The 26,435-nt window shown below is 42.7% G+C and overlaps 1 protein-coding gene across 13 annotated transcripts in view; it reads right to left on the reverse strand.

Annotated features, from left to right (window-relative positions):
• The window catches only part of ppip5k2 (diphosphoinositol pentakisphosphate kinase 2), a 70,204-nt gene that overhangs the window by 31,623 nt on the left and 12,146 nt on the right, over window positions 1-26,435 (reverse strand). For all 13 annotated transcript variants that reach the window (XM_021601596.2, XM_021601599.2, XM_021601589.2 and 10 more), the window contains exons 5-24: window positions 23,078-23,163; window positions 18,969-19,123; window positions 15,308-15,409; window positions 14,410-14,571; window positions 13,606-13,727; window positions 10,011-10,112; window positions 9,478-9,564; window positions 9,260-9,335; window positions 9,054-9,163; window positions 8,875-8,960; window positions 8,600-8,725; window positions 7,459-7,580; window positions 6,722-6,904; window positions 6,235-6,376; window positions 2,929-3,152; window positions 2,368-2,495; window positions 1,901-2,015; window positions 1,524-1,631; window positions 780-896; window positions 171-350 (exon numbers count right to left, since the gene is read on the reverse strand). In XM_021601596.2, the coding sequence (XP_021457271.2) occupies window positions 171-350; window positions 780-896; window positions 1,524-1,631; window positions 1,901-2,015; window positions 2,368-2,495; window positions 2,929-3,152; window positions 6,235-6,376; window positions 6,722-6,904; window positions 7,459-7,580; window positions 8,600-8,725; window positions 8,875-8,960; window positions 9,054-9,163; window positions 9,260-9,335; window positions 9,478-9,564; window positions 10,011-10,112; window positions 13,606-13,727; window positions 14,410-14,571; window positions 15,308-15,409; window positions 18,969-19,123; window positions 23,078-23,163 (2,533 nt within the window). The remainder of the gene's footprint in view (window positions 1-170; window positions 351-779; window positions 897-1,523; window positions 1,632-1,900; window positions 2,016-2,367; window positions 2,496-2,928; window positions 3,153-6,234; window positions 6,377-6,721; window positions 6,905-7,458; window positions 7,581-8,599; window positions 8,726-8,874; window positions 8,961-9,053; window positions 9,164-9,259; window positions 9,336-9,477; window positions 9,565-10,010; window positions 10,113-13,605; window positions 13,728-14,409; window positions 14,572-15,307; window positions 15,410-18,968; window positions 19,124-23,077; window positions 23,164-26,435) is intronic.

Below are 26,435 nucleotides of genomic sequence, written 5' to 3' on the forward strand. Positions count from 1 at the left end.
TCAAGCCAATTACATGCAAGAGCAGTACCACTAACCAGGCATTTTTATCACCAATGTAGCTAGCAGGTGACTATCATAGTGTACGTTTGTTGTGACACTTTACAACTCTTATACAGTCTATCCTGTATACCACCTGTGTATTCTGAACTGGACCTGAAGGTGGCACTTACTTCCACAGAGCCAATCTTTTTGGAGCGGGGCAGTGGGCACTTTCTGTTGATGTAGATGGGGTCAGACACCAGTGGCCTGAACATCATTAGGGCTGCTCGGTCCGGCTCGTCCCGCTTGGCGTTGGCGGCGGCCAACTCCTCGTCGTTGTCTTCCTTAGACTTCTTCTTGGATCCCTCGTTCTGGAGATGACAGGGATACGATTGGTAGAACATCATGTATAAGGGAAAAGAAGGTTATAGTCCACTTTAAACCATGAGAAAAAGAAATAAGATGATTTCAGAGGTTTGGAAAAAAAAGATTTAGAATTCCTGATTATTCAGAAAAACACACAATGGAGTAAAAAAACTAACAGGATATAGGCTCATTCATGTTGCCTCTAAGATTAACTACTTCCTGTCAAGATGTGAGTAAGCCGAATACTAATATTAACTACACAACTCACACCCATAAAACACTTTTAACCTCAATAAGCGTTTCTATCAACTTTTTCCCAGTAACTACATCAGCATTCACCATACGCCACCCTAAAAGTGGTTACACAGTTCTACAAAGACATGCATCTAATGAGACACACACACATGGTTTCTTCAGATACTGGGACCCCGTACCTCTCGAGAAGCTGGTCTGTAGCCAAACCCTGAGGGCAGGTTTTTGTCGTCCTCACAGCCCTTGGCTCCCGGGCTGAAATGCAGCTCCACGTGGAAGCGCTCCTCAGACGAAGGGTCCTAGAGTAATGGTACAATGGTTCTGGTAATAATAAGGTGGCAGGCAACGTGGCGTGTGTTGGGCCAGTAACCGAAAGGTTGCTAGTTTGAATCCGAGAACCGACGAGGTGAAAAAAAATATGTTGATGTGCCCTTGAGCCCTAATTTTCTACAGGGCAGTCGTTGATAATGGCAGACTCCGGCCGTGACCCCAATCTCCGAGGAGAAGTTGGGAAATGCGGAAAAAAAATAAACATTTCCAATTCACACATGCGTATAATACACACTTGTACATGTGTGAAATAGGACAAATAATAAGCACCCACCTAACTATTATTATATTAATATTATAATAACCTTGGTGTTACCCTCAAAAACATACCACAAAACAAGTAGAGATGAACGCGCATTGTTACCTCTATGACCCATAATACTGAGCGTCATAATACTGAGCGCCATTAGTATGACAACTTCCTCAGTAAATAGATATAGATCCATTCTATATCGGCTATGAAAATAAAATCTGGTTCTACTCCAACAATCCCACTTACAGTGGCTGTGTGATGACTCAGCTGGTGTCAGCAGCTGAGTCAGGCTGCTAGTTAACATAACCAAAACCCACAGGCATATACTTGGACCTTACAGTACCTTGTTAGGGTCCTCGTAAAGCATGATTACAATCTGTGTCATGTAGTTCAGTTCGCTGACCACCTTGAGGTACTCCATGGCCCTCTTCCATTGGTCATCTTTGGTCTCCTGGGATTTGAGCAACAGTTAAATATGGGATTCAGACATATTTAAGCCATATTAACCACATTTTTCTGGGTAAAATGTGGTTATATTTGGTAGACAAAAAAAAAAAAAAAAACCACAAAAAAAACGTGACACATCATTTAATACATATATGCAATACACAATGTTCGGTGGATTCTAATGTGAAACATGGCCCTTTAAACTGGTTCAATAGATACAATACAGAAATGTAAACGTACGGAAGTTCAGGACCAATGTTAGAGAGGACTCACGTCACAGAAAGCTCCGTAGCGGAGGATGGAGAGCAGGGAGTGCACGTGGCTCTCACTGGTGAAGTACAGCCTGGTCCTGACATGACGCTCCGGGGACATGACTCCACGGGAATACCTGGACAACACACATGAGACAACTGCAATTGTATTTCATAGGGAGACCGATATGGATACTACTCTGAGGATGGTGACTCCACATGTTTTTTTAAAATGTATTTTTATTTAACCTTTATTTAACTTGGCAAGTCAGTTAAGAACAAATTCTTGTTTACAATGACGGCCTACACCGGCCAAACCAGGACGACACTGGGCCAATTGTGCGCCGCCCTATGGTACTACCAATCACGGCCGATTGTGATACAGCCTGGATTCGAACCAGGGTGTCTGTAGTGACGCCTCTAGCACTGAGAAGCAGTGCCTTAGAGCGCTGCACCACTCTGGAGCCCCGAGTTCGAGAAATGTCTTACACAGGGTGCAGTTTGTTGACGGTGTCGTCGTCCTGTGTCCTCTGCAGGTCGGAGCGGATCTTGCGAATGAGGGGGGTGCAGTAGCCCTTGGCTATGTCCAGCTTCTCAGGTTGAGAGATACCATACTCCTGACGGGACAGGGGTGTAAAAAAACATGTTTATTTCAACAAGAGCACAACAGTGGCCACTAAAACAAATGTCCCTTTAACCAAACACATATTACTAGTCTATCTGGTAACACTACAAGATATAAATCAAACTATTTGTCACATTCGCCAAATACAACAGGTGTAGGTAGACCTTACCGTGAAATGTTTACTTACAAGCCCTTAACCAACAGTGCAGTTCAAGAAGAGTTAAGAAAATATTTACCAAATAAACTATATCTATAAGCAGAATGTAATAGGGGCTGCCACTATTAAATCACTCCAAACTTCACCACGATGTATGGAGAGTATACTGGTGCTGTACGTCTGCTGTGCATCACTGTAGTGTCTTGGTGAAAGGCGCTAGCTACATAAATGCCAATCATAAAATCTTTGATCCAAACCTGGAACATACCTGTGGAATGACGATGTCGGCCAGGGCCTTGGACAGGCGGTAGATCTCCATAGTGTTAGACAGGTTGAGGGAGCTGTTGTGCTGCACGTCGTACTTGATGCAGTCGTAGATGTCTGGGATCTTGCTGATGTTGTAGCGGCCGTTCTTCATCCGGAAGTCCTTCTCCAGCTTGGCCCAGCGCCGCAGCATCAGATCCAGAGTCTCACTATGGTACAACTGGATGTCTAGAAAATATTTTTTTTCAAATGAACATTACACTATAGGTGCAGGACAACAAGTTGTTTGAACAATTTGAAATGTATGACATTTGAAATTCTACTGTTAAAAGGCATGTACACAAATACTGCGACTACCACATTTAGATGACAGTTTGACCAAAACATCATTCAAAATGTAGTTAAAAAAAACAAATTAAATGGTTTAATATTGTCTTTCATTCATATCCCAATAACTTTTAGATATTGTGGTAAAATATGGCATGTCAAATAATGAATAAGAACTGAGTCAAAACTACTTTATTAAGTAACTGTGAATATCAGTGTAATCTACTTTCATCTGGGACATACATTTATTTTTTTGTTGCAATTTTTACCCCCCTAATTTCATGATTACCATCTTGTGTCATCACTACCTCTTTCCCTACTGTATTTATTTTATTTATTTATTTAGCTCCTTTGCACCCCATTATTTTTATTTCTACTTTGCACATTCTTCCACTGCAAATCTACCATTCCAGTGTTTTACTTGCTTTATTGTATTTACTTTGCCACCATGGCCTTTTTTTTGCCTTTACCTCCCTTATCTCACCTCATTTGCTCACATCGGCCCTCGGAGTGTGGTGTCAGGTATATACTGTACTCTGTATCATCTACTGCATCTTTATGTAATACATGTATCACTAGCCACTTTGTTTACATACTCATCTCATATGTATATACTGTACTCAATACCATCTACTGTATCTTGCCTATGCCGCTCTGTACCATCACTGATTCATATATCTTTATGTACATATTCTTTATCCCCTTACACTTGTGTCTATAAGGTAGTAGTTTTGGAATTGTTAGCTAGATTACTTGTTGGTTATTACTGCATTGTCGGAACTAGAAGCACAAGCATTTCACATAGAGTTCAGTGTGTCAAATCGGAGGGTCTGTTGTCCGGACCTCTGGCAGTCTCTATGGGGGTGCCACAGGGTTCAATTCTTGGACCGACTCTCTTCTCTGTATACATCAATGAGGTCGCTCTTGCTGCTGGTGAGTCTCTGATCCACCTCTACGCAGACGACACCATTCTGTATACTTCCGGCCCTTCTTTGGACACTGTGTTAACAACCCTCCAGGCAAGCTTCAATGCCATACAACTCTCCTTCCGTGGCCTCCAATTGCTCTTAAATACAAGTAAAACTAAATGCATGCTCTTCAACCGATCTCTACCTGCACCTACCCGCCTGTCCAACATCACTACTCTGGACGGCTCTGACTTAGAATACGTGGACAACTACAAATACTTAGGTGTCTGGTTAGACTGTAAACTCTCCTTCCAGACCCATATCAAACATCTCCAATCCAAAGTTAAATCTAGAATTGGCTTCCTATTTCGCAACAAAGCATCCTTCACTCATGCTGCCAAACATACCCTTGTAAAGCTGACCATCCTACCAATCCTCGACTTAGGCGATGTCATTTACAAAATAGCCTCCAATACCCTACTCAACAAATTGGATGCAGTCTATCACAGTGCAATCCGTTTTGTCACCAAAGCCCCATATACTACCCACCATTGCGACCTGTACGCTCTCGTTGGCTGGCCCTCGCTTCATACTCGTCGCCAAACCCACTGGCTCCATGTCATCTACAAGACCCTGCTAGGTAAAGTCCCCCCTTATCTCAGCTCGCTGGTCACCATAGCATCTCCCACCTGTAGCACACGCTCCAGCAGGTATATCTCTCTAGTCACCCCCAAAACCAATTCTTTCTTTGGCCGCCTCTCTTTCCAGTTCTCTGCTGCCAATGGACTGGAACGAACTACAAAAATCTCTGAAACTGGAAACACTTATCTCCCTCACTAGCTTTAAGCACCAACTGTCAGAGCAGCTCACAGATTACTGCACCTGTACATAGCCCACCTATAATTTAGCCCAAACAACTACCTCTTTCCCTACTGTATTTTATTTATTTATTTATTTATTTATTTTGCTCCTTTGCACCCCATTATTTTTATTTCTACTTTGCACATTCTTCCATTGCAAAACTACCATTCCAGTGTTTTACTTGCTATATTGTATTTACCTTGCCACCATGGCCTTTTTTTGCCTTTACCTCCCTTATCTCACCTCATTTGCTCACATTGTATATAGACTTGTTTCTACTGTATTATTGACTGTATGTTTGTTTTACTCCATGTGTAACTCTGTGTCGTTGTATGTGTCGAACTGCTTTGCTTTATCTTGGCCAGGTCGCAATTGTAAATGAGAACTTCTCAACTTGCCTACCTGGTTAAATAAAGGTAAAATAAAAAAAAAAATAAAAATAAAATAAAAGGTCGCATGACATATACAGTACCAGTTAAAAGTTTGGACACACCTACTCATTCCAGGGTTTTCCTTTCTAAAACGGTGTGATGGTTTGGGGGTGCTTTGCTAGTGACACTGTCTGTGATTTATTTAGAATTCAAGGCAAACTTAACCAGCATGGCTACCACAGCATTCTTCAGCGATACGCCATCTCATCTGGTTTGCGCTTAGAGGGACTATCATTTGTTTTTCAACAGGACAATGACCCAACACACCTCCATGCTGGTTGAGAGAATGCCAAGAGTGTGCAAAGCTGTCATCAAGGCAAAAGGTGGCTACTTTGAAGAATCTCAAATATAAAATATATTTTGATTTGTTTTAACACTTTTTTGGTTACTACATGGGGAGGGAATGTTATGGTTCATTCATACTCATTAAGTGGGATGTGTCATAGAATCCAAACCAGAATCAAGGTCTCCGTTTCCTCATCCCCTCACTAACAAGCCCGTTGCTCCAAATCAGAGCTCTAACTTTCAATTCAAGCCATTGACTTAGTGACTCACGATAATGACAGGGACCTATGATCCAACTTAATTATGGATTTTAAAATGGGGTTTCAGAGCAAATTTTGGGGAGCATCCCAAAAGGCAATTTATTTCACGACAGTGCCTTTACGGGTCCTGGTCAAAGCGAGTGCACTAAAGAAGGGAATAAGGTACCATTTGGAACCATCCCTGGAGTTCATTAGTTTCAATGGGGATCTTCGCTGGAGATATGAGCAGAGTGTTTACCAGCTGACTTGGGGTCCTCCATCCTCTGTCTGATCTGCAGAGTGAGGCTCTGAATGAGAGCGTACACCTTGTCACACGTCTTCACCGGGTTCTTGATCATCTGCATGGACTTGATCAAGGAGGAGCTGGTGGTGGGTGCCAGCTGGGAACAGAAAGACAAAATACTATGAGCACTAGGAAGGGGGGAAATATTAGGGATGGTGCAGACAAAAATCACTACGGCCCACAGTCAGAGACAGGGTTTTATACATCTCTGAGCCCTGTCAGCTTATGTGTCCTGCTTGGACTATTTCATTAGGACAAGAAAAAAATGGGTCATTGGACATTTTCAAAAATAATATTTTAGCAAGAATCTATTTACAACAGTAGTACTTATAATGATCAAACGCCAATATATATTTTGTCACCGAGTGGCTTTCTCCACAACAGTCACAGACAAAATGGATCGGACAGGACAGAACTTAAGACTGCATCACATAGTCCCAACCTTCTCGTAATCTTCGGCAGTGAAGTCCCTATCTCTCTGCAGGATCTCGTGGAGACGGGCCTTGACGCGCTGCTGGCAGCTGCTGAGAGAGTCGCTGTCGCTGTCCAGCAGCCCGTTCATGTTGGCACTCTTCACCATCTGCACCAGGATTGGTGTCAGCTCGCCCTCCAGCGCCAGCAGTCCCTAAATGGATGCCACCAGATATATTTACATTTTAGTCATTCAGCAGATGCTCTTATCCAGAGTGACTTACAGGAGCAATTAGGGTTAAATGCCTTGCTCAAGGGCACATCGACAGATTATTCACCTAGTCGGCTCTGGTATTCGAAAAAGCGACCTTTTGGTTACTGGCCCAATGCTCTTAACCACTAGGCTACGTATTATAACTAGACTGACTGACTAACGAGACAACATTCTTAAAAGTACATTTCACTTCAAAAAGAAAGTGTGTGTCAGATGTTTCTATTTAGATGTCAAAAGTAGACACACATTGAGATATATCCACATTTCAGATCATCTGGTTGAGTAGATCGAGATTTGCCTCAATACAAAATTAGATGGAAAAAAGATAAGCGCCATTTAATTTCCAGATGTTATTGTGAGTTAGTATTTTCTATTCATTTGGGAAGAGGCAAATAGGCATGGGACGTGGATTTATCTTAACATTAAAAAAAAAATGTTGTGGTCTAAAAACATCGGCCAGATGTCTCTTTAAAAATCTGTACTGTCAGACAGACCTTAGCGAAGGCAGCGGCTGTCATCTGAACGCGTCCCTCGTCGGAGGCGTAGATCTTCAGGTCGTGTCTGTAGGTGCTGTGGAGGCGCAGCAGGCCACACCCTGGGAATCCTGCGTAGTCACCTGGAAAATACCAAATCAGCTTTTTACACATCAGTGTGAGTCTGTGAGGACGTCCACTAATTTAACATTACAACCTAAATATGGAACATGAGATGGGTATTGAAGTGGATTGTACTTATCTAGGTAGAGAAATAAATGGAAGTCAGGATTGGGGTCATTTGGGGTATCAGGAAAAAAGCTTTGTTATTGTTTCAACTGCTGATTGCCGCTTTAAAGCCTGAGTGGATAGAGTTTGTTACCTTGTCTATAAAGAGGGAGTGGAGGATAGAGGTTGTTACCTTGTCTATAAAGAGGGAGTGGAGGATAGAGGTTGTTACCTTGTCTATAAAGAGGGAGTGGAGGATAGAGGTTGTTACCTTGTCTATAAAGAGGGAGTGGAGGATAGAGTTTGTTACCTTGTCTATAAAGAGGGAGTGGAGGATAGAGGTTGTTACCTTGTCTATAAAGAGGGAGTGGAGGATAGAGTTTGTTACCTTGTCTATAAAGAGGGAGTGGAGGATAGAGGTTGTTACCTTGTCTATAAAGAGGGAGTGGAGGATAGAGGTTGTTACCTTGTCTATAAAGAGGGAGTGGAGGATAGAGGTTGTTACCTTGTCTATAAAGAGGGAGTGGAGGATAGAGTTTGTTACCTTGTCTATAAAGAGGGAGTGGAGGATAGAGTTTGTTACCTTGTCTATAAAGAGGGAGTGGAGGATAGAGTTTGTTACCTTGTCTATAAAGAGGGAGTGGAGGATAGAGGTTGTTACCTTGTCTATAAAGAGGGAGTGGAGGATAGAGGTTGTTACCTTGTCTATAAAGAGGGAGTGGAGGATAGAGGTTGTTACCTTGTCTATAAAGAGGGAGTGGAGGATAGAGTTTGTTACCTTGTCTATAAAGAGGGAGTGGAGGATAGAGTTTGTTACCTTGTCTATAAAGAGGGAGTGGAGGATAGAGGTTGTTACCTTGTCTATAAAGAGGGAGTGGAGGATAGAGGTTGTTACCTTGTCTATAAAGAGGGAGTGGAGGATAGAGGTTGTTACCTTGTCCTCCAGGGTACATGCAGCGGAAGGCCCTGCCCAGCTCCTCAGCCTGTACCCTGCCTGCCGGGGTCAGCTCCCCACCCCACTTCAACACCAGCAGCAGAGAAGGGTCATCCCTACGCACGTCTATAGGGCACAGCAAGCAGAGACAACACAGAGAAACACACATATAATGAGTCAGTAAGTCACAGAGAACCACACAGACAGACACAAACAATCAGTTCACAGACTAGAGAAACTGTTATATAAAGTCTAGATGACAGAACAAATCCTACCTTCCTCCTCACTGGATGTTTTGGGGCACCCATGCGGAAGGTACGTCATCTGAACCTTGCGATTGATGCCAGAAAAATGGCCATACCTAAAGCAAAACACATTTTGTTTTAAGAGCAGATTGTTAAATCAAATATTCAAATCGTTAGAAAGACATCTGGGAATGTGCAGTAACACATACATTTCAAGGACTGTTTTCAGTTGTTCAAGTTTTGCTTTGGATTCTTCAATTTCGGAATCGTTGTTCTGTCCGATTTCGACAAGGAGTTGTCTTGCGATATCTAGCACTTCCTGGATTTGGACATAAACAAATTGCGATGCAGGTAAGTTGTACTGTACAACACGTGAAGCTACAACGTACAAAGGATACAAATAGGTTTTATTTACCTGTAACTGCTTTGGCTTTTTCAACTTTAGTTTTTTGTTTTTGTACCCGCCACATTTTTCAAATAGATCAAAAAACCTAAAAAAAGTAATAAATACAAATAAAGAGGCGATACATTACAGTGGTGAAAACATTCACCAATACTGAATCACCATGTTAACAGTACTGTAGTGTGACAGTAGCCCTGTACATTGACTGTGTGGGAACAGCTGTCATGTACCTTTGGTGCCGAACCTCCATTTTCATTTTCTGTTTGGGAGTTCTGTCGCCATGACGAATCACAGCGATAACACACCGTAGCTCCATCCTGAGTTAAGAGGAGCAACAGTTAAAGATATCAACTTCCCATATGAGTGGAGTTCAGCCATGTTCTATTTTTTTATTTATTTTTATTTTACCTTTATTTAACCAGGCAAGTCAGTTAAGAACAAATTCTTATTTTCAATGACGGCCTGGGAACAGTGGGTTAACTGCCTGTTCAGGGGCAGAACGACAGATTTGTACCTCGTCAGCTCGGGGGTTTGAACTCACAACCTTCCGGTTACTAGTCCAACGCTCTAACTAACGCTTATCTTTTTTGCTTGATTTAAATGTATACGATTATGTCAATGGAGGATATGCAGGAACATTTGAGTTATGCACACGGAAGTCAAGTTGGGGCCTAAAAATGCACCAATTTACAGCTACATTTTCTATGGCTAAAACAGCTTTATTCACTACGAACGCATCATCAAAATGTGTGTAAATACGTACATGGTTCCAGAGGTGGTGGGGACAATGGGGATATCTTCAGCCTCCAGAGGAATGGACCACGGGATGGAAAACTGGGGAGCCAGCTCTCTCATGATGATATTTCTACAGGAGAGGACAGATGATGTTCAGGGACAAAGAAACTTTGGTAACTACTTGAAGATCATTCTTATTACATGATGTATTGGGTTGTATTAGCGCTACATTGCCTAATACATATATTCATCTTAAAACAAGCTGTGTCTGACCATTATGAATCTGTGTAATAGTGATGTGCATCTTTCCCTTTCTAGACGATTCAATACGTACATGGATCCAGATGAATGGGCTCCGATACGATACAGATTGATACGTTTTAGTTTTAAACAATTCAGGGGGGGGGGGGGGGGGGGTTCGGTTTGTTTAGAGAACGAATCGATGCACTATAACATTTGTTGCATAAACACATTCACACTCCATTCTAAATTAAATTCTGCAAAATGGAATGTTTGAAAGTTTTTAAATAGCTTATTTTCTCCTCCTGATATGCCGTTATTGTGATGAAATGATCAACTTTAACCTACATATCAAAAGATTAAACAATCAGTGTTAAGTAAAACTACCAAAACTATTACTGATGGTGAACCTGAAGAATCTAAATGAAATCTACTGTAAGCCAGTTCAGCAGGAATAGCCAGATGAGTGGTCTCCGGTAATGTACTTTTATTATGGTAAAACACCATTTTCAACAGCACATAGATAATAACCTATAGCAAATTACATAGGTTGTCACTCAACTAATAAAGCCTAATATCCAACAAGCCATTTTAGCATTTGAAAGCTGAAGGTGCTGTGCAGTAGTTCAAGATCAAAACAGGCCGCCACTGATATTACCTCAGTCTGGTCAGCAAGAAGCTGGGCACAGTGAAACAGTTTGACTAGGCTACTGATATCACCTCAGTCTGGTCAGCATGAAGCTGGGCACAGTGAAACAGTTTAACTAGGCTACTGATATTACCTCAGTCTGGTCAGCAAGAAAGTTGTGCACAGTGAAACAGTTTAACTAGGCTACTGATATTACCTCAGTCTGGTCAGCAAGAAAGTTGTGCACAGTGAAACAGTTTAACTAGGCTACTGATATTACCTCAGTCTGGTCAGCATGAAGCTGTGCACAGTGAAACAGTTTGACTAGGCCACTGATATTACCTGGGGTTGCTCAGCACACAAAATGACTTGTAGATCAATGACTGTCAACACAGTTACATGCTTAGTTCGACACTGATGTGTATCAGTTGTTACAAAAGATTAGGTTATTTCGGTAGAAAGAAAGTAATATACGAAAAAATATTTATAATTAAACCGGCGATTTGTAACGTTTGATTTTCTGACCCGATGCATGCTACATTAGGATCGTTTTGGGGTCCGTGGAAACATTTGAAATCACTGGTGATCTAAGATGCTCCATTAACTATTGAATGGATCTTACAGTCAACGGTTCGGTCCAAGTAGCCTTGTGGTTACAGCGTCGGACCAGTAACCGAAAGGTTGCTAGATCGAATTCCAGAGGTGACGAGATAAAAATCTGTCGTTCTGCCCCTGAACAAGGCAGTTAACCCACTGTTTCCCGGTAGACCGTCATTGTAAATAAAAATTTGTTCTTATCTGACTTGCCTAGTTAAATAAATATTTGTATTTATTTTTAGATGTGTTATTTTTAGATGTGTGTGTGTGTGTGTGTGTGTGTGAGATATATATATATATATATATATATATACACAGTGCCTTGCGAAAGTATTCGGCCCCCTTGAACTTTGCGACCTTTTGCCACATTTCAGGCTTCAAACATAAAGATATAAAACTGTATTTTTTTGTGAAGAATCAACAACAAGTGGGACACAATCCTGAAGTGGAACGACATTTATTGGATATTTCAAACTTTTTTAACAAATCAAAAACTGAAAAATTGGGCGTGCAAAATTATTCAGCCCCTTTACTTTCAGTGCAGCAAACTCTCTCCAGAAGTTCAGTGAGGATCTCTGAATGATCCAATGTTGACCTAAATGACTAATGATGATAAATATAATCCACCTGTGTGTAATCAAGTCTCCGTATAAATGCACCTGCACTGTGATAGTCTCAGAGGTCCGTTAAAAGCGCAGAGAGCCTCATGAAGAACAAGGAACACACCAGGCAGGTCCGAGATACTGTTGTGAAGAAGTTTAAAGCCGGATTTGGATACAAAAAGATTTCCCAAGCTTTAAACATCCCAAGGAGCACTGTGCAAGCGATAATATTGAAATGGAAGGAGTATCAGAACACTGCAAATCTACCAAGACCTGGCCGTCCCTCTAAACTTTCAGCTCATACAAGGAGAAGACTGATCAGAGATGCAGCCAAGAGGCCCATGATCACTCTGGATGAACTGCAGAGATCTACAGCTGAGGTGGGAGACTATGTCCATAGGACAACAATCAGTCGTATATTGCACAAATCTGGCCTTTATGGAAGAGTGGCAAGAAGAAAGCCATTTCTTAAAGATATCCATAAAAAGTGTCGTTTAAAGTTTGCCACAAGCCACCTGGGAGACACACCAAACATGTGGAAGAAGGTGCTCTGGTCAGATGAAACCCAAATTGAACTTTTTGGCAACAATGCAAAACGTTATGTTTGGCGTAAAAGCAACACAGCTGAACACACCATCCCCACTGTCAAACATGTTGGTGGCAGCATCATGGTTTGGGCCTGCTTTTCTTCAGCAGGGACAGGGAAGATGGTTAAAATTGATGGGAAGATGGATGGAGCCAAATACAGGACCATTCTGGAAGAAAACCTGATGGAGTATGCAAAAGACCTGAGACTGGGACGGAGATTTGTCTTCCAACAAGACAATGATCCAAAACATAAAGCAAAATCTACAATGGAATGGTTCAAAAATAAACATATCCAGGTGTTAGAATGGCCAAGTCAAAGTCCAGACCTGAATCCAATCGAGAATCTGTGGAAAGAACTGAAAACTGCTGTTCACAAATGCTCTCCATCCAACCTCACTGAGCTCGAGCTGTTTTGCAAGGAGGAATGGGAAAAAATGTCAGTCTCTCGATGTGCAAAACTGATAGAGACATACCCCAAGCGACTTACAGCTGTAATCGCAGCAAAAGGTGGCGCTACAAAGTATTAACTTAAGGGGGCTGAATAATTTTGCACGCCCAATTTTTCAGTTTTTGATTTGTTAAAAAAGTTTGAAATATGCAATAAATGTCGTTCCACTTCATGATTGTGTCCCACTTGTTGTTGATTCTTCACAAAAAAATACAGTTTATATCTTTGTTTGAAGCCTGAAATGTGGCAAAAGGTCGCAAAGTTCAAGGGGGCCGAATACTTTCGCAAGGCACTGTATTTTATATATATATAAAAATAAATTTTAAAAAACCTTCATTATTTTTACAAGGCAACATTAGACATCATATGAAGCGTCTTCCATCTAAAGTACTACATAACCTATTTCATTCATTTAGGAATACCCATAACTAATTACTTAAATGATTAAGATCATTTGCAAACTGTAAAATTTTAGCAACAATAATTAGTCATTTCTTTTCTCCAAAATGTGTATTCTGACCCCAGTATTTTTGCACAGTCGTCGTAGTACTTCATGGAGTTCTTGACGAAGCTGAAGCCGTTGACGTCACACACGTACGACTGGCCGTTGGCACGTAGCAAGTCGAAACCACAGACCGTTTGCTGTCAAGAGAAAGGAGAAGTGAAACTGAGAATCAGAGATGTGACATTTAAACCTCACTATCCAAAGTTGCAAACAGGCCTTTATGGTTCACTGGTAAGGCAGATACGGGAATTGAAACCTATCGTCATTGAAAGCAGTTTACTGTACACAGTATCAAAGAATATTAAAATACATTATTTGATTAATCAGATGGAATGCACATTATTGGGCCATAATTGAAAACAGACAATGTCTTGATATACTTTGATATTTCTGATAATGTGTTACAATTTGGGCACTACATTCTATTTAGTCTCTAGGGAACTTGGATACTTAAGGCACTTCTACTCTGTGTTTCCTAGCATTTAGGCCACTTGTCTCTCTTTAGACAACCCCCATCACCTTTGCTTGGTCTATTCCACAGGGCTGTCCACCTTAATCAAGTCAGACTAAGGATAATGAGTCAAGTCCCTGGCTTGGTCCTAAACGGTAGCTTGTTCCTTATACAGTACATCACTTTGGACCAGAGGGTCAGGGCTCTGGTACAAAGTAGTGCACTATGTAGGGAATAGGGTGACATTTGGGACATAACAACAGTCTTGGCAGAGCTTAAGGTCATGGTTGCTAGCGTGTTGTCCCTGATTACTGGTTGCTGGTGTGTTGTCCCTGGTTACCGGTTGCTAGCGTGTTGTCCCTGGTTACCTTGAAGGCCAGACAGACCTTCCAGGCGATGAGCTTCTCGCGGGCGTTGAGGATAACAGGGTAGCGCACCTCCTTGCCTTCACTGTCCCGCTCCACCTTGCCGTCCAGGGCCGGGGACTTCCTGGCCTCCGCGTGGGCGTAGTCCGGCCCCACTGTGTACACCTAAGGACCAAGACCACCCCACACACAGACACCGCCCCCCACACACAACCACAAAATGATGGTTACCTATCCAGCATTTATGATTTTTTTTATTTTTTTATTTATCTATTCTACTTCCATTGTTCTCTGAGAGTAGGGGCCCTGGTCAAAAGTAGTGCACTGAATAGGGTGCAATTCGGGACACAGCCTTGACTGTGGTGCTCAAAGCAAAGACCATGGACATACACACTGAAATACTGAATCTAGTGGCCTCACTGTCCTCGCCTTTTATCAGCTGTGTAACTAAAAGCTGGTGCCTGATCCTGCAAAGTAAATATAATGAGCATTTTTAGCTGCCCTATTTCAGCTGGTCCCAGATAGTAAATATAGCTTGTCCCAAGTGGTACCCTATGGGCCCTACGCCACTTGGAACGTAGACATAATATGTGGTTTTAGCTAGATCCCTTTTCAGCTGAGCCCATGAGATAAGCAGAATGATATATATACTGCTGGGTTGGAGTTCTCCTATTTCGGCAGACTCCGCAGTCTAGATTTGCACAGTCACTCTCCTCTCATCATTTTTGAAACCGAGACAGTCTTCCACGAGGCATAACACATAAATCCTATTATGTTGTTCTTTAAGGCAAATATTGACTCTAAATTCACCCCTGAGGATGCCCTATTTTTTAGACAGTAGAATGGAAAACACTGAAGTAAACACGTTTAACACAAACGGCTGTTGGCTAATGGGATTTACCTTCACATCAGTTCCATCCGTTGGCATGAACTCTTCATAAATGTAGGATCCAGTTTTTCGCACATTGCTCTCGGGCGAATAAACACTACTTCTGCTTCCAATCTAGAGGGAAGATCAGGTGGAGAGAAATTACATGGACAGCCATGAATGCTGTACCGTGACTTGTACAGTCTTTAGCTAGCCCTGCAGGGGGTTAGAGGCTCTAGCTAGACTTGCAGGGGGTTAGAGGCTCTAGCTAGCCTTGCAGGGGGTTAGAGGCTCTAGCTAGCCTTGCAGGGGGTTAGAGGCTCTAGCTAGCCTTGCAGGGGGTTAGAGGCTCTAGCTAGCCTTGCAGGGGGTTAGAGGCTCTAGCTAGCCTTGCAGGGGGTTAGAGGCTCTAGCTAGCCTTGCAGGGGGTTAGAGGCTCTAGCTAGCCTTGCAGGGGGTTAGAGGCTCTAGCTAGCCTTGCAGGGGGTTAGAGGCTCTAGCTAGCCTTGCAGGGGGTTAGAGGCTCTAGCTAGCCTTGCAGGGGGTTAGAGGCTCTAGCTAGCCTTGCAGGGGGTTAGAGGCTCTAGCTAGCCTTGCAGGGGGTTAGAGGCTCTAGCTAGCCTTGCAGAGGCCCTAGCTAGCCCTGCAGGGTGTTAGTGGCTTGTACAGGTTCTAGCAGGCTCTAGTTAGTAGGAAATTGTATTAGGGGCTTGTAAACACTGCAGAGTTGTTGCTAGAGCACTGAGTTATGGCCTTAGTTAGGAATGTTGACAGCTGACTGTGTGTATGTGTATTACATGACCAAAAGTATGTGGACACCTGCTCATCGAACATCTCATTACAAAATCATGGGCATCAATATGGAGTTGGTCCCTCCTTTGATGCTATAACAGCCTCCACTCTTATGGGAAGGCTTTCCACTAGATGTTGGAACATTGCTGTGGGGACTGGCTTCCATTCAGCCACAAGAGCATTAGTGAGGTAGGGCACTGATGTTGGCCGATTAGACCTGGCTCGCAGTCAGCGTTCCAATTCATCCCAAAGGTGTTTGATGGGGTTGAGGTCAATGCAGTCAAGTTCTTCCACACTGATCTTAACAAACCATTTATGTATGGACCTCACTTTGTGCATGGGGGCATTGTCATGCTGAAACTGGAAGGGCCTTCCCCAAACTGTTGCCACAAAGCTGGAAGCACAGAATCATCTAGAATGTCATTGTATGCTGTAGCATTAAGATTTCCCTTTACTGGAACTAAGGGGCTTAGCCCGAAAAACAGCCCCAGACCATTATTACTCCAACACCAAACTTTACAGTTGGCTCTATGCATTGGGGCAGGTAGCGTTCTCATTGCATCCGCCAAAGGCAGATTCGTCCGTCAGACTGCCAGATGGTGAAGCATGATTCACCACTCCAGAGAATGAATTTTCACTGCTCCAGAGTCCAATAGCATTGAGCTTTACACAATTCCGCTTGGCACTGCGCATGGTGATCTTAGGCTTGTGTGTGGCTGCTTAGCCTTGGAAACCCATTTCATGAAGCTCCCGACGAACAGTTATTGTGCTGAAGTTGCTTCCAGAGGCAGTTTGGAACTCGGTAACGACTGATGCAACAGAGGACAGACGATTAAAAAAATAATATTCAGCACTCGGTCCCATTCTGTAAGCTTGTGTGGCCTATCACTTCGCAACTGAGCCATTGTTGCTCCTAGACGTTTCCACTTCACTTACAGCTGACTGGGGTAGCAATTTGACAAACTGACTTGTTGGAAAGGTGGCATCCTATGACTGTGCCACATTGAACGTCACTGATCTCTTCAGTAAGGCCATTTTACTGACTGTGGTGGTTTTCTATGGAGATTGAATGGCTGTGTGCTCAATTTTATACACCTGTCAGCAACGGGTGTGGCTGAAATAGCCGAATGTGTCCATATACTTAGGTGTCCATATACTTATAGTGTGTGTGTGATATATATATATATATATATATACACACTGCTCAAAAAAATAAAGGGAACACTTAAACAACACAATGTAACTCCAAGTCAATCACACTTCTGTGAAATCAAACTGTCCACTTAGGAAGCAACACTGATTGACAATAAATTTCACATGCTGTTGTGCAAATGGAATAGACAACAGGTGGAAATTATAGGCATTTAGCAAGACATCCCCCAATAAAGGAGTGGTTCTGCAGGTGGGTACCACAGACCACTTCTCAGTTCCTATGCTTCCTGGCTGATGTTTTGGTCACTTTTGAATGCTGGCGGTGCTTTCACTCTAGTGGTAGCATAAGACGGAGTCTACAACCCACACAAGTGGCTCTAGTAGTGCAGCTCATCCAGGATGGCACATCAATGCGAGATGTGGCAAGAAGGTTTGCTGTGTCTGTCAGCGTAGTGTCCAGAGCATGGAGGCGCTACCAGGAGACAGGCCAGTACATCAGGAGACGTGGAGGAGGCCAACAACCCAGCAGCAGGACCGCTACCTCCGACTTTGTGCAAAGAGGAGCAGGAGGAGTACTGCCAGAGCCCTACAGAATTACCTCCAGCAGGCCACAAATGTGCATGTGTCTGCTCAAACGGTCAGAAACAGACTCCATGTGGGTGGTATGAGGGCCCAACGTCCACAGGTGGGGGTTGTGCTTACAGCCCAACACCGTGCAGGACGTTTGGCATTTGCCAGAGAACACCAAGATTGGCAAATTCGCCACTGGCGCCCTGTGCTCTTTACAGATGAAAGCAGGTTCACACTGAGCACATGTGACAGTCTGGAGATGCCGTGGAGAACGTTCTGCTGCCTGCAACATCCTCCAGCATGACCGGTTTGGCGGTGGGTCAGTCATGGTGTGGAATTTCTTTGGGGGGGCCGCACAGCCCTCCATGTGCTCGCCAGAGGTAGCCTGACTGCCATTAGGTACCGAGATGAGATCCTCAGACCCCTTGTGAGACCATATGCTGGTGCGGTTGGCCCTGGGTTCCTCCTAATGCAAGACAATGCTAGACCTCATCTGGCCCGAGGAAGGCATTGATGCTATGGACTGGCCCACCCGTTCCCCAGACCTGAATCCAATTGAGCACATCTGGGACATCATGTCTCGCTCCATCCACCAATGCCACGTTGCACCACAGACTGTCCAGGAGTTGGCGGATGCTTTAATCCAGGTCTGGGAGGAGATCCCTCAGGGGACCATCCGCCACCTCATCAGGAGCATGCCCAGGCGTTGTAGGGAGGTCATACAGGCACATGGAGGCCACACACACTACTGAGCCTCATTTTGACTTGTTTTAAGGACATAACATCAAAGTTGGATCAGCCTGTAGTGTGGTTTTCCACTTTAATTTTGAGTGTCACTCCAAATCCAGACATGCATGGGTTGATAAATTTGATTTCCATTGATAATTTGTGTGTGATTTTGTTGTCAGCACATTCAACTATGTAAAGAAAAAAGTATTTAATAAGAATATTTCATTCATTCAGATCTAGGACATTACATCAAAGTTGGATCAGCTTGGAATGTGGTTTTCCACTTTAATTTTGAGTGTCACTTCAAATCCAGACATCCATGGGTTGATAAATATTTTAGTGTTCCCTTTATTTTCTTATATATATTATATATATTATCTTATATATATATATATATATATGGCCTATTGGTGTATGGATGGATGTCATGACCTTTTGTGTGCATCCTAACCTTGCGGAAGAGCCTCTGGCTGCCCCCTCCGGCCGACGTGGGGTAATAGATGTAGACATTGTGGTCCTCGGCACTCACAGGCTTCTCCACAAAGGGCTTCTGGAACACTTCACCGTTCACCTCCACGTGGTCCTCCCCCTCCACCAGGTTACACTCTGGATAGACACGGCACATACAACTGGTTATCTATGGGATTAGCAGGCCTTGATCTTCAAATCAGACCCCTTAGCAGCAACTCTTTACTGTACAACAGTGGTCACTAACCCTGGTCAAAGAGATATACCCTGTGCAGTCATTTAATAGTCCAGCACCAAACCAACCAATTCTGTAGCCTGGTCCCAGATCTGTTTGTGCTGGTGTTAGTACAGTGTTTCTACAGTGTCTGCGTCACAGAAGAGTTGTTACCAATCCTCTTTTACTGCTGCTCTTTAATTATTTGTTACGTTTATTTCTTCTTCTTCTTCTTCTTCTTTTTTGGTAGGTATTTTTATTTTTTAACTGCATTGTTGGTTTAGGGCGCTTGTAATGCAAAAGAGATAGAAAATGGACAAAAACAGATATGTCCTTGGATATCCTGATAGTTCAAAAGAGGCCTCTTGCTGTGAGGCAGAATGAGAATTTCATACATTGATGCTTTTCTCCTTTTATAATCTGGCTTCATCCAACAGAAAGGGAAACTAATATTTTTATGCCAGGGCAGTGTTTCCTTTAGGATTTTAGTTTAGCAGCGGAGGCAAAGTAAGAGTGTGTGTTGGGGGGAGGGGGGCACCCCTGTGATATTTTTTGTGTAGAACTGAGAAGGTCACTTCTGGTGACTTTTTAAAAATGACATTCTGCTTTAAATTGAATGACAATTAAATTATGTTGTCAACCATCTGAAATATAATGCTCCCTTTAAAAGCATTATAACCTGTTGCCCAACTGATGCAGCATAGCGGCTTTAAATAAATTGGCTAAAGCATAGGGTTGCCAATCTGCATGTACCTCACTGAGAACCCCCCCAAAACAGCACAGTCACTAAACTGCTACATTAAAATGGGGCCAGATGGTTTCTCACCTATTAACCGAATATCTAATAAAAGCCTGCATGGCAGTGACTATGTGTGAGTAAAGTACCTGTGACCCCCACTGGCTAGGACACAACCAGACTTTGGGAGGGAAGGTTTCTTCGTTTGCACAGAGGCTTATCTGCTAGATTCCACAGCAGCCATCTTTACTGCTGCGTGCCTGAAAAGGCCTGTTCCAACGGGAAAAACTAAGTGGACGCGGCAGACGTGCAATCTGATATTTAATTTACCAATCGGTTGAGGATATGGTTCGTTTCAGGCTAATAGGCCTATCAACAGGATGCTGGTCTGAAAAGTCCCCGTACGTGTTCTGACACACTGGGCGGGGTGATTTAGTTTAGTTGACGAAAGCCCATTGGCTGTTCTAAATAGGCCTTCTCAACATCCTCTGGTAAATACACGGAACTCTACAGAATTTCAATAAATATGAACGTAGAGACGAAACAACATGGAATTGTAGAAGAGATTCCATTTCATTAAAAGGAAAAGAAACACCATAGTGTATCCCATCTATCACAATGGAAGCCTAGAGTCAGAGAGGTCAAAGCAGACAGCTGTCATGTCCACAGATGGCCTCCTTAAATTGGCCACCCATACTAGAGAACCAGTAGAGAAAAACAGGGAAAGAGAGGAGAGCGAGAAAGACAGAGACAGAGGAGACAGAAGGACTAGTCTACAGTACATCATCCTGGAAAAGGGAGAGCAAGAGCGAGTGCGAGAGAGCGAGAGCAAGCAGGAGAGAGGGAACGTGGCAGAGAGAGATCCAAACACCAGTGTGAGTGGGTGTATAATCACTAAGCAGTGCAGAGCTGAGACAGGACAGACAGGAAGCAGGTCTCCCAGGCCTAGTGGTGCTCCAGTTTTACTCCTCAGAGCAGGGGGTGGATGGGAACGAGACAGCTGCTAACACACACACGGTTCACTGCAGCTACATTACACAGCTGAGCCTATAGGCCTATCTGAACGTTTTCATTTTAATGAACACAACCCTGTGTACCAGGACTGGATTAGACCTGGTGCCCATTCAAACATTGTGTGGTAGCCATTCAAACAACAATGAGGCATCCAACCTAGACAATGAGGCATCCTGAATGATCAATGGTCTGATTATAAATTCATCTCAGAGAAGTGTTGATGACGTACACTTGGGAAAGGCTAGCAGATAATATGTTAAGAGACGCGATTAGGTCTCTTTGCCAAAAGATAAAGCTCTACCATCAAGGGAATGAGCAAAATTTAAGCCGTAGCTGAATGGCCTTTATTTGCCAACAGCAACAGATGTGGTATGAACAGGTCTATCCAGCCGTAGCTCATATTCCTATTGGATTTGAACATGATGGTGGGGGTTCATTTCAGATGCCAAATGGCTGCATTGTCCTTTTGGACAGGATTGTTTCCACTAAAACAGTATTGTTTCCCCATCTGTTTCACAGTCATGGCTAGTTGCCATTTTAAGACTGAAATGTAAAACAGTTTAATCCCTGTAGCCTTTCTACATGCCAGTAATCTTATGTTTGCAGCGATCTAAAGGACGAGAGAGGAATTTAAAGCAGTCCTGATTGATTCCATTCCAGATACGACAGATTTGAAAATGTTAAAAATGTGTTTTGTATATTGAGCTGACATATTGAACCAGACAATTAACATCACTGGCTAGGTTTTCATGCAAATATTCACAATCCTGCATAAAGACAATATGCACATTTCCCCACCAACGGTGTTTCCACCAAACGGACTCGTTGAGGATAGAAATTAGTGTGTGATGAAAGCAGTGCACAGAAAATGTACCTTTTCGCTTTAAATTGTCACGTACCAAATAAAAATCTAAAGTTCAATGTGTTTATCATCACATTTTCAACTCTGATAGTTTTGTCACAAAAAAAAAAACTGTTGCGTAGAATAGCAAAGGTGCCTCCTCTGGTCTTGGCACTCTGGCCAACAGCTTGCCCATATAGTGCGATAGGATGTGTGGGTAGACTAGTCTACATGAGATTATTATGGATAAGTGGTTATTTTATCAATATTGGCGCATAAAAAAGGCATTTCCGCCACCATTTCTCACATAATTCAATTTACAGACACAAAAAGATCCAATCATGCTGAACATGGTTGGATCGATCACAGCTGTCCATAATTTCCTTTAGACATGGTTGAACTTTACTGTGGATGGAAATGTGGTTTTGTGAGTAAATCTTTGGACACAATTTCTGTTTGGATTATCATAAGAATAAACTACAACAACAAAAAAAACTATGGCACAGACCAAGCAGTGGACCAGAAACAGGATGTTTACAGTCTAACGTGAGGTTCTGGGCAGAAATCAAATGAAGAATAACACAATGGTCTAAACACTGATCTGACAGTGATTCATAATGCTACTTCCCTATACTGAAACACTTTTTTTGTCAACATCATTAAGGTATACAGAGGCGCATTTTGAGAACGTGCCCCATATTCTACGAATAAACTTAAAGGGACATTACACTTCAAAGCTTGTCTGATGTGTGCAAACCTCAAACCTGTTCTTCTGTTGAGCTAAGTCCACATCCCAGGCCATCCCTTTTGTAGATCCAGCTATATGTCACAATACACAATACCGATGAATGGAAAAGAGAAGCACCATTTGATTTAAAGATTGGCTGTGCTCATCTTTTCCATTAATCTTGGAGTTTGAGGCATAGCTGGATCGATATACATGATAAGTACTCATCTTGACATTAGATTACTTTTGAAGTCTGAAAGCACATTTTAGATTTTTCCCTAGCATCCAAAAACGTAATTCAACCAATCAACTCATCATCAAGCCTCTTGAAAAACTAAGAAAAATGTGCACAACTTTGGGTTGCCTGGACCAGGATTGAGAAACATTGCTTTTTTTCAATGACGGCCTAGGAACAGCGGGTTAACTGCCTGTTCAGGGGCAGAACGACAGATTTGTACCTTGTCAGCTCAGGGATTTGAACTTGCAACCTTCCGGTTACTAGTCCAACGCTCTAACCACTAGGCTACCCTGCTTTGACCTTTAAGGTACTGGGTACTAACCCTCTGGTCTCGCAGGGTCTCTGTTGAGAACGGCGTAACGTGGGAGCAGGATGCCCTGGTTCTTCAGAATCCGGTACACCTCCCTCCTGGAGGAAGAGAAATGCTAGATCAGCTGACTGAGCATCAACAACACAGGGATCAAAACCACTCTTTTCATTAGCTGTGTGGCGTCAATTAGCCTGCAGCAAGGCTTCACCTTTAAAACAGCTGTGTGCTGTTTCAAGTCTTTCTGAATGTGACCACTTTCTTAAAGGGATACGTCAGGATTTTAGCCCTTTATCCTCTTCCCCGGAGTTACATTAACTCATGGATTCCAATATTCTGTCTCTGCACGTGGTTTTATGGAAGTTGCTAACTAGTGCCAGAGCAATTGCTAGCTAGCGTTAGCGCAATGATGAAGTCTATGGGTATCTGACTTCCAGTTATTGTGCTAACGCTAGTTACCATTGGCTCGCAAAATGTATTTCATACTGGACACAGAGACTAAAATAGTATCCACGAGTTAATTTACTTTTTGGAAGTAGATTGGCAAAATCCCGAAGTATCCCTTTTCACCCTGCTTCTTGATTGAACTGGCCTTTCATTAGCCTGTACAATGACTTAGCATTTAACACTGTATCAAGTGGTGGGTGTCAAGTTTTGTTTCATCATATCGTAAATATAGGATAGGCCCAATGTACAGCAAATCAGCAATGGGGTGCGTCCAAATCAGCACAGTATTACCTATATAGTGCACTACTTTTTACCATCGACACTCAGAAATGGGAGTCAACATCGGGAGTTGACGTGCAAGTCGTCAAGGAATCAATTAATTTGGAGTCGATTCACCATCACAACGCCATCGTCGTTAACAGTTGGATCAATCAGAGAAAGGCAAGGGACAAAAGTGAGTTCCTGTATGGCAATATTTTGAGAAGTTAAATGAGAAGGAAATGCTAACTTTGCCAGGTGGAATTGAGGCTCAGTAATACTAGTACAGGTCATGCAGCTGCACTACTGCCAGCAACAGATGGTTTCAGACCCTGACCTGTTCGCTGTGATTACTATTATTTGACCCTGCTGGTCATCTATGAACATTTGAACATCTTGGCCATGTTCTGTTATAATCTCCACCCGGCACAGCCAGAAAAGGACTGACCACCCCTCATAGCCTGGTTCCTCTCTAGGTTTCTTCCTAGGTTCTGGCCTTTCTAAGGAGTTTTTCCTAGCCACCGTGCTCCTACACCTGCATTGCTTGCTGTTTGGGGTTTTAGGCTGGGTTTCTATACAGCACTTTGATATATCTATCACCTGATGTAAGAAGGGCTATATAAATACATTTTATTTAGAGTTATTTGGTAACTTTAGTTGTGAATGATACAAACCTTAAAATGTCTTAGAAATAAAAATATATATGGTCTGTATGATGCGACTATTTGCTACTGATGATTTGAGAAAAATAATGGGAAAAAAAGCTTGAGTTCTATTCCTTGCCTCAGGCTGCACAAACTGTTCTCTCATCAAGTGATCATATTTTCACCCATCAGACTATTCTCAATTGAATCTCGTCTTTAATAATATGTCAAATTAGTTTTGACTTAGAGTGGACCATTAGCAAATGGGCAGGAACAGGGGCAGGGGATAAAGACATGTCATCACACTCACTACAATAGCAGATGGAGGCTACTTTCCAGCAGGTTCTTTTTTCTCACTCATGCCGGTAGGGTGACCGCATATAAAAACACCCAAATGCGGGACAACAGGATGGTTTTGTGGGCCAGCGTAGCCTACATTAATGCATGCATTTAGACCGGAATATGCATGTAGATCTTCTTGCAACTGTTTTGTAAGAAAATTAGAGCAGATGGTGTTTACTATATAAATCAAATCAACATTTATTTGTCGCAGGTGTACAACAGGCCTTACAGTGAAACACTTACATATAACCTTCCTGCATTTTGTTTCAATCACAGCCCATTTTGCCTAGTTACCGACATTCACACGCTGTTTCAATCACAGCCCATTTTGCCTAGTTACCTGCATTCACACGCTGTTTCAATCACAGCCCATTTTGCCTAGTTACCTGCATTCACACGCTGTTTCAATCACAGCCCATTTTGCCTAGTAACCGACATTCACACGCTGTTTCAATCACAGCCCATTTTGCCTAGTAACCTGCATTCACACGCTGTTTCAATCACAGCCCATTTTGCCTAGTAACCGACATTCACACGCTGTTTCAATCACAGCCCATTTTGCCTAGTTACCTGCATTCACACGCTGTTTCAATCACAGCCCATTTTGCCTAATTACCTGCATTCACACGCTGTTTCAATCACAGCCCATTTTGCCTAGTAACCTGCATTCACACGCTGTTTCAATCACAGCCCATTTTGCCTAGTAACCTGCATTCACACGCTGTTTCAATCACAGCCCATTTTGCCTAGTAACCGACATTCACACGCTGTTTCAATCACAGCCCATTTTGCCTAGTAACCTGCATTCACACGCTGTTTCAATCAAAGCCCATTCTACCTAGTAACCTGCATTCACACGCTGTTTCAATCAAAGCCCATTCTACCTAGTAACCTGCATTCACACGCTGTTTCAATCAAAAGCTCATTCTGTCTAGTAACTGACATTCGCATGCGGAAATTAGGTGGTGTGTTTGGTGTATCAGTAACAATAAGGCTCGAGGGGATGTGGTATATGGCCAATAGACCATGGCTAAGGGCAGTTCTTATGTAGTCAAATATACCACGGCTTTAGGCCAATCAGCATTCAGGGCTCGAACCACCCAGTTTATAATACGCTATTATATATACACGTTTCTGTTATGAATCATTATCTTCCAAGACATTCATTCAATATCTCAAACAGTCTGGGACAGTTGTGGGATGCAATAGATCCCAAATGAACACAACCACTAGCATCAAAAAAACTTTTTTTATGCAATGTGGCTGACGCAACAGATCAGAACGTTTAGCTTAAAATGTTAGAAACTATTAGGCTATTTCTTCACATTATAAGCACAGCAATGAGCACGTGGTAGTAGGCTATAAGTGCTAATGTTCCATTAGCAGAAAACATTATGAAAAGTGACTGCAAATGCAATTATGCATGTAATACTTTTATTATAAAAGGTGCATTTTTAATGGTGAAAATTGTCTTTCCCGAACTTGAAACTCACACACTGCTTATATATATGCCAGTTAGGCTCTACACGCCTTGTAAAGCGGATTAATGTGCTTCATTTTTTTGGGCCACTTCAGTTGTGATACAAACCGTATTAAAACATATAGGCCTATGGGCTAGGCTACATGAGGTGTGATACTAACCTTATTAAAACATATAGGCCTATGGGCTAGGCTACATGAGG

Source organism: Oncorhynchus mykiss, chromosome 5 (genome assembly GCF_013265735.2).
Source record: "Oncorhynchus mykiss isolate Arlee chromosome 5, USDA_OmykA_1.1, whole genome shotgun sequence".
In the NCBI taxonomy this organism is placed as follows: domain Eukaryota; kingdom Metazoa; phylum Chordata; class Actinopteri; order Salmoniformes; family Salmonidae; genus Oncorhynchus; species Oncorhynchus mykiss.